The sequence below is a fragment of the Pseudorasbora parva genome, chromosome 19, assembly GCF_024679245.1.
Source record: "Pseudorasbora parva isolate DD20220531a chromosome 19, ASM2467924v1, whole genome shotgun sequence".
NCBI classification, from domain to species: domain Eukaryota; kingdom Metazoa; phylum Chordata; class Actinopteri; order Cypriniformes; family Gobionidae; genus Pseudorasbora; species Pseudorasbora parva.
Genome location: NC_090190.1, coordinates 28,476,534 through 28,495,414, shown reverse-complemented (window position 1 = coordinate 28,495,414; position 18,881 = coordinate 28,476,534). Strand labels below are relative to the sequence as shown.

Here is an 18,881-nt window from a genome sequence, read left to right as displayed (position 1 = left end):
AAACAAAGTATTTGATATACATCTTTAGGACAAGTTAAGCAGATTTTTTTTTTTTTTTTTAGATAAAATTCATAATTATAAGAAGGCAAAATTACTTAAGTTATTATCACTTAGCATGATATAAAACCTGAAAATGATTTCAGAAAAAAAGTGAAACTTTCAACATTAAAAATCATAATTGAGAGGGTCGAAACTAATCAACTCGAAATTAATTATGACAAAAATTAAGTACACATAAATTATAAGACGTTCTATGTCATTTAAATAGCAAAGCATGCTTTTTTCTTATGTGGCAGAAAGTACGCATCAAACAAAAGTAGTTCTCATTTATGTGTTTATTCCTTTTATTATGTCTTTGCATTGAGAGCATCATGTGCGTTTCAAATAGAACTTCCATTTACTTTTATCTTCTTGTTTTCCTACAAAATGATGGTTTTATTCACCAACACTACCCCCTAATGCAGCAGTAGACCTGTCTAAATCTCTCACTCTCTGATTAACACAAGAACTGTCTCTCTCACACACACACACACACACACACACACACACACACACACACACACACACACACACACACACACACACACACACACACACACACACACACACACACACACACGTCATTTAGAAATCAAAAGCATACTTCTTGTGTTGAGCTCACAAGGGAGGAGGAAAGACAAAGGTAACGTCCAGAGAGCATGTAACAGACTTTAAATGCTATGATTCACCGGCAGTATGCACTCATCTTCACGGGATACATACAACACAACATATGAATAAGGTAACTAAGTCACAGAAAATGATCACAACGAGAGTAATATGTAGTGCCTTTATAAGGAGATCAATAACTAAGAGCTTTCAAATGGGGCTCACCCTACGTTGTCGTCACCTCTTGATCAGAGAAAATGGTTAGAGCTCGAAACGTAATGATTGAACTAAAACGCAAAATGACCGACAGAAAAAGATAGACAGGTCTAAAAAAATGAATAAACAACAGAAAAACAGACACCATCTGTTCTTTTTGGAGATGACGGCATTGTCAGATCAAACGGCGGCTGTATCAGGGGCAGGCTGGTGAAGAAGACTTGAAACGATAGATGAGGAAGGTCCAGAGATGCTCAATAGGGAAACTGGGCTGTTTGGTGGAGATGCAACGGTTATTGGGCAAATGAGTGAGGGTTTGAGGGAAGGTTATAAATAATAGGCTCTGTGGTTTCATGTAAGGCTCCAGAAGGTTCAGGGTAAGGGCACAGGATGTAAGGACACAAGGTGCTCATGGTTAGATAAAATGGGAGGACAGGGTCGCGGTTTTGATTTCATATTAGAGCAGGAAAAACGGCTGGACAAATAATGCGCTATGATAACGGAGAGGACGAGTATAAGGAAAGAGGAAGTGAGGGAGAATCCTGAGCTGTAGAGACTGTCGTCGGGGTGGCTGGTTTGCAGGGCAGCGTGTGAGGGGTGGTTCGCTCGGTGCCTGAGTGCTGCTGAGGGGTCCTCGGGGAGAGCTCCAGGCTGCCCACAGAGATGCCTGAGTCTGTGCTTTGGCTGCGGCCGCTGGCGGTGCACGGGTCCTCGTCAGGCTCCGCCTCTTCCTCCTCCTGCAGCCACTGAAGTTCTGACTCCTGCAAAGGGAACGACCGGCGTTCCCATGGCAGCACAGCCTGTAAACGCAGGAGAGGACAATGATTCATTGAGGTTATTAAACTCCAAAACACTGGGTTTATTATATTTATTCATATTCTTGTACAATGTAAAGAATATTAAGCATACATCACATTTTAAGATTCATTTTTTAAACTAAAGAATGATTTTCCAGCTAACTAATTGCCACGGTTAAAGCAATAATGACGTTGAGTAGAACATTAAGTCCTCTTCCTCATGCGCGCTCACGCACACACACCTGCTGTTCATCCTCAGCCTGGCTGAAGGGATCGTCCGCTCCAGTACAGAAGGGGCTGCGTGGCGAGACGTCTCCTTCTGCAAAATGACTCTGCCTGGAATCTGGAGAGCCAGGTGTCTGCTCCAACCCCCTGGAGCTCTTCCCATCCCCGTGGTATGAGGAAGAAGATCTGAGGAAGGAAGACAAGCAGAGAGTGAAATTTCGAGCAGTGACCACAGCTTCCAGCAGTCTGACATGGTATACTTAAAGTGTTTTTTCACCCAAAAATGAAATGAATGTCATTAGTTCCACAATCCACACCTGTAAGACCTCCGTTCATCTTCAGAACACAGTTTAAGATATTTATATTTAGTCCGAGACAAGTGTATGCACACTATAATGTCCATGTCCAGAAAGGGAATAAAACATCATCAAAGTAGTCCATATGTGACATCAGTTAGTTCATTAGAATCTCTTGAAGCAGCGAAAAAACATTTTGGTCCAAAAATCACAAAAACTACGACTTTATTCAGCATTGTCTTCTCTTCCGCGTTTGTTTTCAACCTCAAATAAAGATTCAAACGGTTGTGAATTAGCGTATTGATTCAGCGGTTTAGATCGCCAAAGTCACATGATTTCAGCAGTTTGCCGGTTTGAGACACAATCCGAATGATGATTTAATATGCTGATTTTTAAAGCTCCGAGGCTTCAGGAAGCAGTGTTTTGAAATCGGCCATCACTATACAAGTCGTTATTTAGTTATTTTTTGCGCACAAAAACTATTCTCGTCACTTCATAAAATTATTGTGGAGACACTGTAGTGAGATTGAATTTGTAACAACGCCTTTAGTGCCTTTATGAGGTCTTGAGAGAGGAAATAACATTGGTGCCAATGGAGGCCTTTCTGAGCCATCGGATTTCAACAAAAATATCTTCATTTGAGTTCCGAAGATCAACAGAGGTCTTACGGGTCTGGAACAGCATGAGAGTGAGTAATTAATGACAGAATTTTCATTTTTGGGTGAACTAACCCTTTAACTTAGAGTTCTAATACAGCACTATTGAAAAGTTTGGGGTCAGTAAGATGTTTGAAAAGTCTCTCATGCTCACCAAGGCTGCATTTATATGATCAAAAAGACGGTAAAACAGTAATATTGTGAAATATTATTACAATTTAAAATAACCATTGATTTTCTGTTATAATATATTTTAATATATCATTTATTTCTGTGATGCAAAGCATCATTACTCCAGTCTTCAGTGTCACATGATCCATCAGAATCTGCCAAGCCAGATCTAACCCATAGTTGTTTTTTTTTAAATGAAAAAACAAACAAACAGTAAAACATTATTCTGACAGAGACGCCAGTTTAAACATTCTCCATCACATATGCCTCTCTTTCACGCAAATGATTCTCACCTGCCCCGGCGACGTCTGCGAGCCCAACTCCCCCACCGACTCCTCTCTCGGCTCTCACACACTGCATGGCGGCTCAGAAACACAGATTCAGACAGATCCTCCACCTAGTTACATTGTAAACAAGTATGCAGCGATCAATTTGAATGATCGAGAAAACCAAGACATAAAATATCAAGTATCTTCATGAAAGCATGTAAAAAAAATCCAAAACAAAAGTATACCCACCTCTTCCTCCTCCTCATTGTCCAGTCCTTCCCCATTGGGCTGGTGTTGTGTGTTATTGTAATTCAACGACAGGGCATGCAGCCCCTCCTGGTTATTAGAGACCCCTGAGAGAGAGTCCAGCTCTCTCCAGCTAAACATAAGACAAAGTTCCACATTTTTCTTCAGAAACCAAAATACTTCACAATCGTGCTAGACTAAAATATCAGCCGACATTTTAAGATTATCAGAAATAGCAGAGACAACCTGCTGGCTTGGCCAATTAACAGACACAACAGTTCCTAATTCTCTCACATCCCAAATCTACTAACAGCCACAAACATTTACAGAAATGTATTTGTGGTACCATTGTACTGTATAACATATTACATATATCAGCAATTTATACATTTTATTTATATTGCATTATATTATATATTGCATAGTGCTATTATGAAATCACAAAGTTTGCCATTTGTGTTTCATAACAAAGTGTTGTTATCATTTACATGCGTGGAGCCTGTCTCAGCTCGGCTCTTTGCATATGCTGAGAGTTTGAGTTGCTTATGACATTTATCTGGGAACGCCATTTGTGGAATTTCACCAGATTTGTCACATTAATCATTTATAACCCGAAGCCAACACAGGAGAATACGTCAATATGTTTCTAAATATGCAATCTGTGGTATTCAAAATAAAACTTTACACCCTCGCTCTGATTCGCATGCGTTTTTGTTCAAGAAATTACAGTGGCTGTAGCATTTATATCATATTGAAGTGGCCAAATATTAAAGATTAAGTGTACATTTAAATTAAATGTTGTTTGGCCAATATTAAACAAGGATTTGGTCCTGCTGTATGTGTAACAACAACAATCACCAGACTTTTGGTGCCTTCTGATTATGTTTATAAGTAAGCTGATTATGTTTAGTTATGTATATTACATTATGTATTTTAATGGTGTTGTTCAATAAAATCAAGTGATTACTTGCTTTTGATACTTTATTTGGACCAATTATTATTGCCTCATTGTTATTATATACGTATTTTAAGTCATTTTAAACTATTGTTTGCTTAGGTCTATTTTTATTACCCCTAAAAAATAGACAATATCTGTTTACGTGATTATTCGTCAAAATAGTAGGTACTACTCGATTACCCAAATAATCATTAGTGACAGCCCTAATACACATATACAGTGTCCGGAGGTGAAATGCTTAACACCATTTCTACACCAGAAGCGGACTTCTTATTAGAAGTTTCGCAAGTGCTTGGGGTACATCATAAATAGAACGAGGCATCAGTTTACTGTCAAGGATTTGTCGTGTCGTGTCACATCCAGTCTAGACAACATCACTGATTATAATGGGTTATATTGTCTTTTGTTGGCATGCTCATGTTCAAGTAAAGCCCCCTTTATTTATGTAGCGCTTTTTACAATGCAGATTGTTTCAAAGCAGCTTTAGTGTTAAACGGAAAATAATAAAACAGCCGCTCCACATAGTGTCGAGGCGGACAGATCGGTAATACAGTTGAATATTTATTGTCCCCAACTGAGCAAGCCAAAGCTGGCAGAGGCGACGGTGGCAAGGAAAAAAAACTCCATTCACTTCAACACGGTGTAAGACTCTATCATTGGATCACTATTACAGTGAATATTATGTTTCTAGCATGTTATATGTTTGGCAACAGTTCTAATGCCAATTGATGGAGTGTGTAGCTTTTCATTTCTTAACTATGTAGGAGGACACATCATGACCGTATTCCAGGATGACAACGTGAAGATGCATCAGGCTCAAACTGTGAAAGATTGGTCGGGAGGGAGCATGGAGAATCATTTTCACACATGAATTGGCACCTGTAAATTGGCATGAATTTCTCTTAAATTCATTGAAAGTCTTTGGGATGTGCTGGAGTAGACTTTACAGAGTGATTGCATCTTGTATTGTCAATACAAGATCTTGTTCAAAAATTGATGCTCCCTCCTAACCACTCTTTTACAATTTGAGCCTTATAAATCTTGGCTTTGCCATATGATGTGTCTCACATGCCATATGATCCTACTCTCCTCTCACACTATCAGTATCAGTTACTAAAAACCCATACCAGTAAGTAATTTTCTTTCTGTGTGCTTCCTTATAATGCAAGTACACTATGTCACATACCATTACTACGGTACTTTATGAAAGATGGGACACAAGTGGACACTAGGCACTGTTTTTGAATAATTGATGGGAAATTATTTGAAACCAAAGCCATTTTGCACAATAGCTATCTGACAGAAAGACCACAGGAAATACTGCTAAACGATCCATTCTCTCATTATTCTTGTAATATTTTTGAGACTGGTTGCATTATTTGTACCTTGGGGTGATTATTTCCTTGTATTGTAATCTCTGTACTCGTGCTCCTAGTCCAGCCAGGCCCAAAGGCATTACCAGGTTGTCGATGTCAAACGAGCTTTCTGCTCTCCTCCTTCGTAAAGGCTGAGGAACAAGAGTAAATTAAGAAGCTAACAAGGAGATTAGTAAGCTACTGACAATTTACCTTTTTTTAAAAACCTGATTTACCTGAGCAGGTGTGTCTGTCGCTGAGGGTGCTGTCGGCAGGATTGGAAAATCTGGAGTTCGTGGATGAAGACAGTTGGGAATAATCACACCTCTCTGGCTTCTGCACCCAGAATTACCTACAAAAGCACTTTTGTTAACTTCTTGAAAACAGTAAGACTTTTTTCTTTGAAAGAGGTCTCTTATCAAGGCTGTATTTATCATCTCAATACAGGAAATGCCCTAATATTGTGAAATATTATTTCAATTTAAACCAACTGTTTTCTATCATAAAATATCCTTCAGAAATCATAATAATATGATGATTTGCTGCTCAAAAAAACAATTCTTATTATCAAATTAATGTTGAAAACAGGTGTCCTCAATACTTCTGAGGAAACAGATTTTTTCATAATTCTTTGATAAGTAAAGTTTAAAAGAACAGCATTTATTTGAAATACTCATCATAAAACATAAGTCTTTACTGTTACTTTTGTTCAATTGTTTGTTCAATTGTTCTGCATACTTGCTGAATACAAGTAATAATTTATTTAAAAAAAATACTATATTACTATATATTACTATATACGTACTATACATTGAATGAATGAGGCATTTATATAGCGCATTCATATGTCCTACTGTACACCCAAAGCGCTTTACATTCATGTCGGAGATCTCTCCTCAAACCACCACCAGTGTGCAGCATCCACTTGGATGATGTGACGGCAGCCACAGTACAACGGCGCCAGTGCGCTAACCACACACCAGCGATAGGTGGAGAGGAGGGGGATAGAGCCAATTCAGTGGATGGGGATTATTAAGAGGCCATGATTGGTAAGGGCCAATCGAGGGAATTTGGCCAGGACACCAGGGTTACACCCCTAGTCTTTACAAGAAGTGCCATGGGATTTTTAATGACCGCAGAGAGTCAGGACCTCAGTTTAACGTCTCATCCGAAGGACGGTGCTCTTTGACAGTACAGTCCCCATCACTATACTAGGGCGTTAGGACCAATCCTGCAGCCCCCTGGTGACCGGTCCCAGTATAGTTGCCCCTCTGTGTTTTCTAATGGACGCGAGGCAAACTAAACAATAAAATTACACTTCAAATATTTTTCCCCCATGTTAGTTTATGTCCTTGAAGGCAGTTATCATCACGATGATTTCATTTCAAGTGTTCGTTTTTAAAATAAGTTTGATTTTAGTTAGTTATTTGATGCTTTAAAAACGGGGGGTGTGACGTCATGATTGACAGCTGAGACTGACGTCTTCTCTGAGTGAAGTTGTCACTGAGACACTAACAGACTTTTTTCTGGATTTTTGGGAGCAGATTGGAGCTTTAGCTTTAATTTCTATATTTCCATAACTGTTTATTTCACACCAACATAATTAATTGTTCTGCATCTGCGAGAGTGTGGGCGGGCTTTTGATATCGCAGCTGTCCTTCCTGCTCTACTTCCTGCGCTCTACTGCGCAACTCCGGTCCCGAAATCTCTACTGCGCAGATTCTGTCCCAATATGTCAGTGCTGTGCAGGCCGTCTGAAAGCTTCAAATCTGGCAAGCGGAAACGGATGATGTCGAGTCGTCCATATTTTTTTACGGTCTATGGTTAGGACCCACACAGACCACAGGGTGAGCACTCCCTACTGGCCTCACTAACACGACACTAATACGACATTGTACGTGTGTGTTTATTGATATAAGTGTAAATATACATTTCACCTACCAGGTGTGTTAAACAAAGGAGGCAGTGTATTGGGCGGACGAGGACAAACTAGTCTCCTCCTCACTCTTCCAACTCGTCCCTGGCCTCGCCTCCCCAGCCAAGAGGACGCTGATGACAGGTCTGTCCACTGCAGTGAATTATGAGAATGGTGCCCGGCCAGCGGGGGTATCCCACAATGCAGTGTGAGGGGTGAATCTGCAATGGAGGAAACTCAAAGCATGAAGCTATTTCGTCCACAGTAAACTTTATACAAACTTACAAATATATGCACGTTACTGCATTTGATGACAAAATATCAAACAAACCACAAAATTCCACATTCTGCTTTTAAATAAAAAATAAAATAAAAAATAGGTATGCTATTCAAAAATAAAACACTTATTGGTTGTCAAATGCCATATGTACACGTTCAGTCATTGTGGTGATAGAACCACACCTGACCTTGATTAGATAATTTTTTTTGTCTATTTAATAAATAAAACAAATATCAAATAATGAATAATAAATAGTTAGTTCACCCAAAAATAGAAAATTAAAATCTCTTGATGCATCGAAAATACATTTTGGTCCAAAAATATCAAAACTATGAAATTATTCAGCATTGTCCTCTCTTCCGTGTTTCTCCAAAAAGATTAAACCGTGATTTCAGCAGTTCAGATTGCGTCAAACCGCCAAACTGCTCAAATCACGTGACATTGGCGACCCGAAGCATTGATCGATTCACTGATTCATTAACCGTTTGAATCTTTTTGGAGGAACGTGGAAGAGAAGACAATGCTGAATAAAATCATAGTTTTTGCTATTTTTGGACCAAAATGTATTTCCGATGCTTCAAGAGATTCTAATTAACTAACTGATGTCACATATGGACTACTTTGATGATGTTTTTATTAGCTTTCTGGACATGGACAGTAAAGTGGGCATTGACTGCATATGCTCTGGGACTAAAATATAAAACATCTTAAACTTGTTTCTGATGATGAATGGAGGTCTTACGGGTGTGGAACAACATTAGGGTGAGTCATTAATGACATAAATTTCATTTTTGGGTGAACTAACCCTTTAATGATAATATAAACAAATGAAATTACATAATAAATTATACATACATATATATATATATATATATATATATATATATATATATATATATATATATATATATACACCTGTCCCAGATTAAATACTTTTCTAGTCGACTAGAAGTCGTTCATTTAAGCCTGCTGTTAAGCGTGCTGCTGTTCAGGGAGACTGAGACGGCAGAAAGTGGAGCCGGTTTTTCTTCTTTATTTTACAAAAGCACATTTTTCTGTTGTTGTAAGTGTACACAAATAAAAGAGGAGCTCTTTTCCAAAATGCTACAAATCCATTTTAATAGTTTTTATTCAAATGTCAATTTTTTACCTACACCCATACATTTTGTTAATATTCAATTTATCCTGTGAAAATGGTCTCAATCCAATCAATAATTACCTGTTTGTACTGTTGAAGCACAAGCTAAATATAGATAGACCTAAATTATATACAAATTGAATTGTGTGCTTATTTAAAAAAATAAAAATTAAAAAATTAAAAAAATAATAATGAAGAGATCATAAGATAATATACGGATCTCACCTGATGGCATTGAGAGGACAGGGTGAACGGACATATCGAGCAATGTCTGACGCATCCACAGACCCTTCTCTTTGTCTGAAGGGGAGCGAGGAGGAGCACCACCACATAACACGCACACAGTTTGGGGTTTACACCAACACTGTAACGAAACCGCCTTAGAGGGACACATAAATGCAAGAATTCGGTTTTATTATCCTCAATGCATAGTCATGTCAACTTTATTTTTATAGGGCTTTTAAAATGACAATTGTTTCAAAGCAGCTTCAGCGTTAAACAGGAAAATATTGCAACAAAATTTGATTCGGCTGTAACAGTCGTTCTGGAGAAAACGGTGATTTTATCAGCTCATTTCACTTTATCATGTAGCGAAAATGTGGGCAGATCAGTAATATAGTTGATACAGTTAATTTAATGAATCATTTTATTTGGACATTTAGTTGAAAACATGGATAGAAATTTTAGTGTCCCTAACTGAGCAAGCCAATAATATAAAATGGATTGCAGCCAAGTTACTTTGCATAACAGAAATGTAGCAGGCAAGGGCAACTGAGATCGTCTTCACCTTTGAACCCAGCGCTGCGCAATCTTCCAGGCGAATGAGTCTGTGACGCCGTTGCCGGAGTAACGGTCGAACCCGTGCAGCAGAAGAAGGTGGACAGGGCACTGTTTGCGGGGTGGCGGAGTCTTCTGACTGCCACTTCCTGTTAGAATCACCAGCAGAGGACAACCTAGGGGGTGGCACAAAGGTACAATAAATGTCAAATCCAAAAATCTATCAGTGTGTGTTGGTATGCAAGTTAAAATGTCTACTGACTTGCAGTTTTTGTGTGATGTGGGGGAGGAATTTGTTGCTCTGAGCGGTGTGTCGGGCACAGAGCAACCAGACCGCACCTGGACGAAACATAAAAAGTTCAGATGAATCAAACAACCTACAATATCCTAAAAACATAGTCAACACCTAGAATACCTTTCCCTGTCGAAGATGCGTGTAAAGCTCCGTCAGCGCACGGATCCGATACTCCAGCTCTGACACTTGAGTCTGCAGCCACACCCATCTGCTGCCAAGCCACGCCCTGCTCTCCGCCCACTGCCATTCTTTGCCAGTGACACTGAAAGTGTATGCATAATATACGATGTAATGTGTATATAACATTTACATATTACATTTATGCATTTGGCAGATGCTTTCATCCAAAGTAACTTACATTTAACAGTAACTATTTTTCACATTTTATCTAAAAAGAACTGATGTTCTTCATGGAACCATAAATGCCAATAAACAACCTTTATTTAACAGTGGAGGTATTTTATCAGTTCATGTATACTCTGGGAATCGAACCCATGACCTTGATGTTACAAGTGCCAGACTCTACTCTTTCAGCTACAGGAATGCAAAAAAAAAGCCCTTGCTGAGTTAAAGAGGAACAATCTTCTGACCTATTTTATTTTCGACAGCCCAGTCGGGCTGAGAAAGGGCCTTGTAGCCTCTTAATGTAGCGGCCATGAATCAAGTGTCAGTACAGCATTTATATTGTACAGAACAATAGTGATTCAAAAGCAACACCAACATGCAATGACTCATCTGAAGCTTTTTGTACATATGTACGTGTAGGTGTACATGCATGCACAAGAATAGCAGAGCATTTCAAATTTCACAAAAAGGGATAGTCTACCCAAAAATCACATTTGTATCATCATTTACTTACCCTCATTTAATTCCAAACCTGTATGACTTTCTTTCTTCTTCCGAGCACAAAAGAGGATACTTTGAGGAATGCGGATAAACAAACAGTTTTGGTTCCCATTGGCTTCCACTGTATGGACATAAAAATACAGTGGAAATCAATGGGTACCAAAAACTGTTACATTTTTAGAATGCACATGAGGGTGAATAAATGATGACAGAATTTAATTTCTGGGTGGACTATACCTTTAACCCTGGTTATTTTATTCCATCACCCTATGATTTTTTTTGTATAGCATATTGTCATGGAGAACTGCTGAAAACATTGCTTAACTCTGGGTTAAGAGATCTTAACCTGGGGGTAAGCATAATGTGAAAATCTTACACTGATTTCATTGACAGTGGTCTAAAGCGACGACCTCCGCTCTCCAATCCCTGATCTTCCTCACTGTCACTGTCACCTCCAGAGCTGCTGGCCGTGTGGTCAGAGTCCAGAGCACTCTCTGCAGTCCGGAGGATCTCGCTGCAGCTCCGTGCCAGCCTGCTCAGCTCAGTCGAGTTTCTGGACACGGTACTGGGCCTCCTGGTGCAGCTCAATCCCGTGCTCCTATATAGGCCACGCAGTTGCTGTGTGACATGCCTCTCCACCTGCTTCACCTGCACGGCCTGCAGGCGCCTCCAGAGGTGGTCGGTGCGACCCTCCAGCTCTGCCTGCCTGCGTTCGGCTTCATCCCTCACTGCCTCTATCTGCTCTGTGCTGGGGCCCTCAGTCCCCTCCGCATCAATGCCCACACCTATACCGTCACACTTCTGTGGCTCTGGCTCTGTCCCGTTAGGAGGCCCACTCTCGGACTGAGAAGAACTAATGGAGAGGGCACACATGGGCTTTTTTACGCAATCACGTAGATCATACTCGGGCTCGGGGGCTTGGAGGGAGGGTTGCGGTGGGAGGCTATTGTGTGGGGCACCGTTTCCGCTGACCCCGTTGTTATGGTTGGCAGAGCTGGCAAGAAAGGAGCGCACCCTATACAGCCTGACGCGCCCCTTTGCTGTCCTGGATGTGGGTAACTGGGCATTTTCATCAGGCGGGCACGCTGCAAAATTCATTTTTTGGGCCCCAGTAGTGTTGTTGCACTGGATACGACGTAATGATGTGCGCTTGAAAGTCTCGGCAGTGCTCGCGGAGCCCTTCACGTGAGCTTCACCATTGGAACCAACGCGGGCCGCGTCCGAGCTGCCGCAGTACGTGCCCGAGAAACACACCCTCTTGGAAACGCGGGTGAAACTGCATCCCCGGCGCTTAATGACCGCGGGCTCGGAATTCCCATGACCACACCTTGCAGCGGCCGTAATCATCGCGCGTTCGGTCTCGGCGTGCGCCGTGTGTCCTCGTCGGGCTCTGGCGGTGCGCACCGGCGGCAGTCTCACGCTCGGTCTGCGCTCGTCCCTCTGTATGGTAGCGCTCATGAAACACCGCAAACCAGCTCCTTCATGATCAATATTAATGCTGTTATCCTCGCCCGCTCCAGCGCTTTGTCTACAAAAACGGCCGCGTCCTCCACCATATGCCCTCGATTCCGCGCATTCGTCTCCCTCCCGTGTGATATCAGCAGCGCCGTTCGTAAAAAATCCGTCCTCGTTCATTTTCTGGGCCGGATCCGTAACAACGGAGGTGGCATCGTCCCATTCGCGGAACGCCTGGGCCTCGGCTACGACGCTCTCTCTGTCTGAGCTCCGCACTGGGGCAGCGCTGGTGGCTGTAGCCGCAGCGGCCGAGCTTCCGTCAACGCTTACGGGCTCACCGCAGCCTCCTCCCCCGCAGCAGCGGCTGGCGCTATGCGGACACCCGGCCCCACAACTCTCCACTCCAGGCCCGGCTGCACTAGCGCTCATTTTATTCCGATTGCAGTAATAATACATCGCTGTGTCGTTGGCATGGCCGGGTGTGAAGCGACGATATACAACGAAGCTCCGTTAACGTATATTTTTTTTCGTTTTCGAAAGGAAGACGGGCTTCTCTTTTCACCCGTCTTGCCTTTCCCTGCACTGTTGGCTATCTCCAACACTCCCTATTCGCACTGAGCATGCGCCATTCACTGGCCCAACCTTCAGTAAAGAATTAGGGGTATTTCAAAATCTAGTTTTCACTCTTTGTTTGTAACACGCTATGACCTGATCTCATAGCAATATGTGCAGTATTGGAAAAAATACACCCTTAAAATGTAAAAGGTTTATTTAATTAAACATGTATTGTCTTCAATATAAGAGGACGTAATCATGCACGAGAGAAAAAGATCAAGGGCATTTTGACACTGAGGACAAAAACTGTCCAAAAATGCCCATGGACATAATATTATCGAGTTTATTGCTGCCTTTGTGAACTAATTTTACAAAATAATTATTTATATTATATAGTATGTACTGCGTAGTATGCAGTAGGCGTCGTTGGCGCCTTTTTTGGTTTAACCGCTAGAGGCGCTGTGGAGTCTTCAGTCATTCTGGGTAGCGGAGGCTCTGTGCACAAAGCGTAGTGACGAACTTCCGCTGTCGCCAGAAGTCGGCATTTCTGTTTCCGGTTTTCTAACGCATCGGCCAGAATGTCTTGCTTTACTAGATGTCTCCAGGACCTTCCAAAAATAAGCGTCAGCGATGTTCATCGCATCGTCGATGCCTGGTCTCCTGCTCCGACAAGCAAGAGGGACAAGGGATTTAAACTTTATATATCAAGTTACCTGCACAACTACGAGGGTAAGTAGTTTAATCTAACGTGTTATGCCGGCAGATAGCGGCTAAGCTAGTTAGCGACGTATTCGTTTGTAGTGTAAAGTTAGTATAGAAGTTTGTTTTTCTTAATTTTAAACGCAGACGGTTCTTTTGTGATAATTGTAATCTCAATGGCATTAACTTGCTCTCCTCTCAGTTTCTAATAAAGATCAGGGCACAGGCGCTGTCACTGTCAGGGCATTGTGCTACAGGTCCATGAGGAAAGCAGAGAAACCTCACAGTTTGAGAGTATGGTGAAGCTAGAATTGATAAGCCAGCAGTTGTAGGCTTGTTACTTTAATAGCCCGGTGTTCCTGATGTTCCTGGGGATTTAGCAAAGGTAATCTTGTTTAGTATTATTATAACTCTTAAATGAGTAACGTTATGTAATGAAAAGAGTGGTTAAAATTGACAGGTGAGTTTACTTTGCTTGTCCCCATTCGGGTTACTGCATGCGTTCTTGTTGATGTTATAACGTTAATATTATTACTTATATAACCCGGTGTTCCTGGGGACTCAGCTAAGGGCATTCATGTTTAATGTAACTATATTGTAGGCAGGTAAGTTTCCCTAGCTGGTCCCCTCTGGGTAAAATGTGTTCTTGTTCAAGTTTTCCTCAACTCAGTCATTCGTTTAAGATACAATCTTGTATTATTTAAAGGTATTAGGCTAACATGTTTCAAATAAACATTTAAGGATTTTGTTGGCATATTATACTACATAATCTAGAATATTAGATATAGAATGAAAAAACAAGATTATGTCCTAAACAAATGATTAAACAGTGATCAAGCAATGACAAATCAGTATTTAATACTTCATTTTACTTATGCAGGTGGTGTTGAAAGACTCCAGTCCTGTGGAGCTTATTGAACACAGCTGCACATGTGTTGCTGGAGCTGCATTATGCAACCACTGTGTTGCTTTGCTGTTCCAGTCAGCACATTACTCTGAACTGAATATGTCAGTGGTCCCTCCTGTGCTAAGCTGTACTGAAGGGGAACAGCAGTGGCACAAGCCCAGAACTTTGGTAAGTGTGCACTATAATTATAGACCTGTGGCTATATTTTCTAACTACATCTAACTTTTAACTGTATCCTCAATAACTTGATAGGGTATTAAGCCAGGCCCTGTGGAAAAGATGGTCGTGTTGTCTGCTAAGCCAAAGTGTAGAGCAACAACTGAGGGTGTAAGGTAAAAGCTGATTATTGGAGATTTATTACATGTTGCATGTTAAATTAAAATTCCTTTGTGGATATGCCACTTTCCACTCATGAAAGTTTTATGTTCTACACAGGAGCACACTCTACAAAGGCCTGACTGGAGATCTACCTGATCTATCCGTCCTTCAGGTGAGTAGGGATATAACAATCAAATTTCACTGTACAGTTTATCATAACCAAAATCTGTAAACCAATATTTCATGATTTTCTGATTACAAATCCATGCATAACACACTGCGGATAGAAATTACAGAAAAAAAAGTTACTGGTATGATAATAGTGGTTATTTTATATTATTATATTTAGCGAATTGTTATATTATTATTTCCCAGGTGAAAGAGGTATATAAAGATTTCTCTATAGCTGAGGCACCGATGATCTGCAGCTTGGGCGTCAGCTGTGAAATTCCCCTGGTCGACTCTGCCCTGGGCAAGGTTCAAGCTGGTAGTCCCTTGTCCTACCAACAACCTGCAATAGCAAACCGAAACCTCTCCTTCCATGCTGCCCCACCACAACCATCTGTGCCTCTTCAGAACTACCGCCTACAGCCATCTAGTTGCATGTATGTCTGTACTGAACCACAACAGCTACACTGTAAGAGTCTGGAGGTCACCTGGGACATGGCACACAAATATGAATGTGCTACCAGAGACCAAAGTTCATGTACTGAATGGCATCAGCTAAGGAGGCATAGACTGACTGCCTCACGGTTTCGGGAGATCTGCCAGGTTCGAGAGAACACAGAAGAAGGTCTGGCGAACCGGATACTGCAAGGGACCCGGCAGACGGCAGCTATGAAGAGGGGGCTCGAATTGGAGGCAGATGCAATTTGGGAATATTGCCAAATAAAAAGGGTCAACCACTACCCCTGTGGATTAGTAATTCACCCAGATGCTCCTTGGCTGGGTGCATCACCAGACGGGTTAATCTTTGACCCTTCAGAGCAATGTCAGTTTGGGCTGGTTGAGATTAAATGCCCAAATGTTAAAAGCTATGTCGACTGCCCATATCTGAAAATGAAGGCAGGCAAATTGGAGCTAAAACCAACACATGCTTACTACTGGCAAATACAGGGGCAGATGTTATTAACAGGGATGATTTGGTGTGATTTTGTTGTTTCAGCCGAGGAAGACATACTCATCCAAAGAATTTACAGAGACAATGATGTCTTGGATGTGATCAGAGGGAAAGTAGACAGGTTTTATTTCTATGTCTACATACAGAAATGTCTGCTTCAGGAGTAGGACTTCAACTAATGTTTTTTTTTGTTTATTGTTTCCTTTTAAATGTTTTATGCTTTGTGTTATTATTAAAATTTAAAATTAAAGATGTTTTTATGATTAATAAAAGTATGTTAACACTGAGCACCCCAAGAAAAAGACTAGTCATTTATAACCATTGTACTAAAGGCAGATGTCTCTGGCACTACAACCGTCTTTAACAGCAAATGATAGTAAATGATTACATGACCATGCCTGTGATTTTTAGGTGTTTATTATGTTCCACCTACAAGTTAATATGAAAGTTTACAAAAATATTTACAAATTATATCTGAGAATCATTTTGCAAGTTTAGTTATTCTTATGAATTTGTTGAACAAATAGTTAATATAAATCTCTTTAAAATATGGCAACAGTAGCTCACAAATGTATAAACATATTTACTAATTATATCAGGCAATTTACAAAATGACAGTTATTATTTTGTGAACACAAGTAGTTAACATCAACCTCTTTAGAAAATGGCTACAGTATCTCACTTCATAATCTCCATTTCTTGACCAAAGGTCCATTTTGGTAGTTTGAGAGGAGACAAGCAACTGTAAAGATTTGATTTATGCTCCCTGCAATAGAGAGAGGGATAGTAGTGTCAAAGAGTTTATTCTCTTTAACTCTTCTGATTAACCTTTCGATGTGTACTCTCAAACGGGCAATGGACTGCGTCTTCAGAACATCTACCTCAGACATTTGGGCCTTCTTGGAGAGGAAGGCAGGACGATGAACAGGCCCAGGTACAAGGTCATCCACCAAGAATCCCTTGTCCACCATGATGGCCATGTCAGGTGTTAAGAGTGATGTAATCCCTGACTGACGAAACACCTCTCTGTCACTCATGGAACCCTCAAAGAGTGCTGACACAAAAGTCAGGGCTCCGTGAGGGGACATGCCCACCATAGCCTTAAAGGTGCAATGGGACTTGTAGTTTGAAAAAACTTCGCTCTGAAGGAGCAGGGATGAAGGTGTTTGACACCGTAGCTCTGTACAATCAAGCACTACTTGTGTGTTGCTGTAGCTGCCATCAAAGTCCCGAGGAAGACTGGCCTTCACAGCTGCAGGAGACATCCATATACAGACTGAGCCCAGTAAGCTGTAGAGGAAGTTGGCCCAGGTCACAATGATTCGGCTGACTGTTGCTCTGTGGATGTTAAATCTGTGAGCCAACTCTCTCTGGGTACAGCCAGTGGACAGGTATGTGAGGAAAAGAAAAAGCTCATCTATCGGCAGCAGTTTCTGGGAAGAGATGAGTTTAATGAGTAGGGGTGTACCAAGATAATGCAATACAAACATGTAACAATATGTATCATGGATGGTAACAATCTGTATTGTGTATAATACAGATTGTCACCCAAAAAGAAAATTACTGTGATAGAAAAAAAAAGTTTACAGAGTGAACTTATTTTTAGTGTCAGTACTACATGTATCTCTCATATTGGGGTGTGTGTGTGTGTGTGTGTGTGTGTGTGTGTGTGTGTGTGTGTGTGTGTGTGTGTGTGTGTGTGATTGAGAGAGAGAAAACTTACAGTTGGTCTGGATATAGGGCTTTCAATTGATGTGCTAGTGGCATAGGGTTTCTTTGCCCTGGTGACCCTAACCATTTTTGCTGTTGCTGTCTCGATCAGGTTCCAGAACGCCATCAGATGCTCGTATGAGGGGAATCTAAAATACAGTATTACAATCAAAATTAGTTGTTTTCGTCATACAAGCTCAAGAATATGATTAAGATGACAGTGAAAAACAATTACTTGGTCAGTTAGTCAATCAGTAAAATGTTATGAGATGATGTTGATATTACAACTGTCTTACCTGGTGTAAAATCTGATGTCTTCGGGCGACGAAGCAAACCGTTTAAGTCCAAATGAGTGATGAAGGTGAACTGTTTGGAGCTGCTCCCTCAGTGCCTCGATTTCCCTCAACGCATCTTCATACTGCTTTCGGTCTACACATACAGTACGACTGGTAGCGTAGTCGTGGTCTACAACCATCGGAACCATGGCGGGATGCTCAATGTCTTCCTCGGGTCTCGGCGGGTCAGGTTCTGGACTTGGTGGTCGAGATCGGCGCTCCCAAACACCGGCCCGTGACACCTTTGTATAGTTATTCCACTCGAATAACGATGGAACAGAACCTGCTGCTAAAACCCGTCTACCCTTAGCAGAAGTGCGGATTTCATTCTCGGTGAAATGTCGACTGCATACCTTGGTGTGAGTGGTAACCGAAAATCGCGCCCTCCTTATTTTGTGCAACCACTGCGCACGAAGGTTGGTGTCCTTCGGGAAGCGGTGGAAGCTCAAATGGCTGTTGTACCGACTTGAAGCCGAGCAAAGTGGCACACAGCAATGCTCCTTAGACCCACTCATGGTACTTTGAAATCTAGATGTGTCTCGCACATTATATTTCTTTTTCCGTACAACAACAGCAGCACACATCTTGTTTGTTTGTTTATAGCGGATGAAGACAGGAAGTAAACCGGAAACTGATATGCCGACTTCTGACAATAGCGGAAGTTCGTCACTGCGCTTGTGCACGTAGGCTATTA

At 41.2% G+C, this 18,881-nt stretch overlaps 3 protein-coding genes across 3 annotated transcripts; 1 reads left to right on the top strand and 2 right to left on the bottom strand.

Moving 5' to 3' along the window:
- Nucleotides 1-317: 317 nt before the first annotated feature.
- LOC137047319 (KAT8 regulatory NSL complex subunit 1) lies at nt 318-13,246 on the bottom strand. Its single transcript, XM_067424921.1, has 12 exons — nt 11,465-13,246; nt 10,363-10,504; nt 10,210-10,286; nt 9,958-10,123; nt 9,396-9,549; nt 7,779-7,973; nt 6,074-6,189; nt 5,868-5,989; nt 3,528-3,657; nt 3,303-3,406; nt 1,904-2,072; nt 318-1,664 (listed from the first exon to the last, which is right to left on the bottom strand). The coding sequence occupies exons 1-12, from the start codon at nt 12,997-12,999 to the stop codon at nt 1,356-1,358; spliced, it is 3,219 nt and encodes a 1,072-aa protein (XP_067281022.1). The 5' UTR covers nt 13,000-13,246; the 3' UTR covers nt 318-1,355.
- A 350-nt stretch (nt 13,247-13,596) lies between these two features.
- LOC137047320 (uncharacterized) lies at nt 13,597-16,312 on the top strand. Its single transcript, XM_067424922.1, has 5 exons — nt 13,597-13,827; nt 14,678-14,872; nt 14,957-15,036; nt 15,140-15,194; nt 15,398-16,312. The coding sequence occupies exons 1-5, from the start codon at nt 13,729-13,731 to the stop codon at nt 16,307-16,309; spliced, it is 1,341 nt and encodes a 446-aa protein (XP_067281023.1). The 5' UTR covers nt 13,597-13,728; the 3' UTR covers nt 16,310-16,312.
- Nucleotides 16,313-16,552: 240 nt separating this feature from the next.
- Nucleotides 16,553-18,876, bottom strand: LOC137047757 (uncharacterized). Its single transcript, XM_067425615.1, has 3 exons — nt 18,149-18,876; nt 17,866-18,001; nt 16,553-17,575 (listed from the first exon to the last, which is right to left on the bottom strand). Exons 1-3 carry the CDS (start codon nt 18,769-18,771, stop codon nt 16,826-16,828), a joined length of 1,509 nt encoding a protein of 502 aa, XP_067281716.1. The 5' UTR covers nt 18,772-18,876; the 3' UTR covers nt 16,553-16,825.
- Nucleotides 18,877-18,881: the final 5 nt, after the last annotated feature.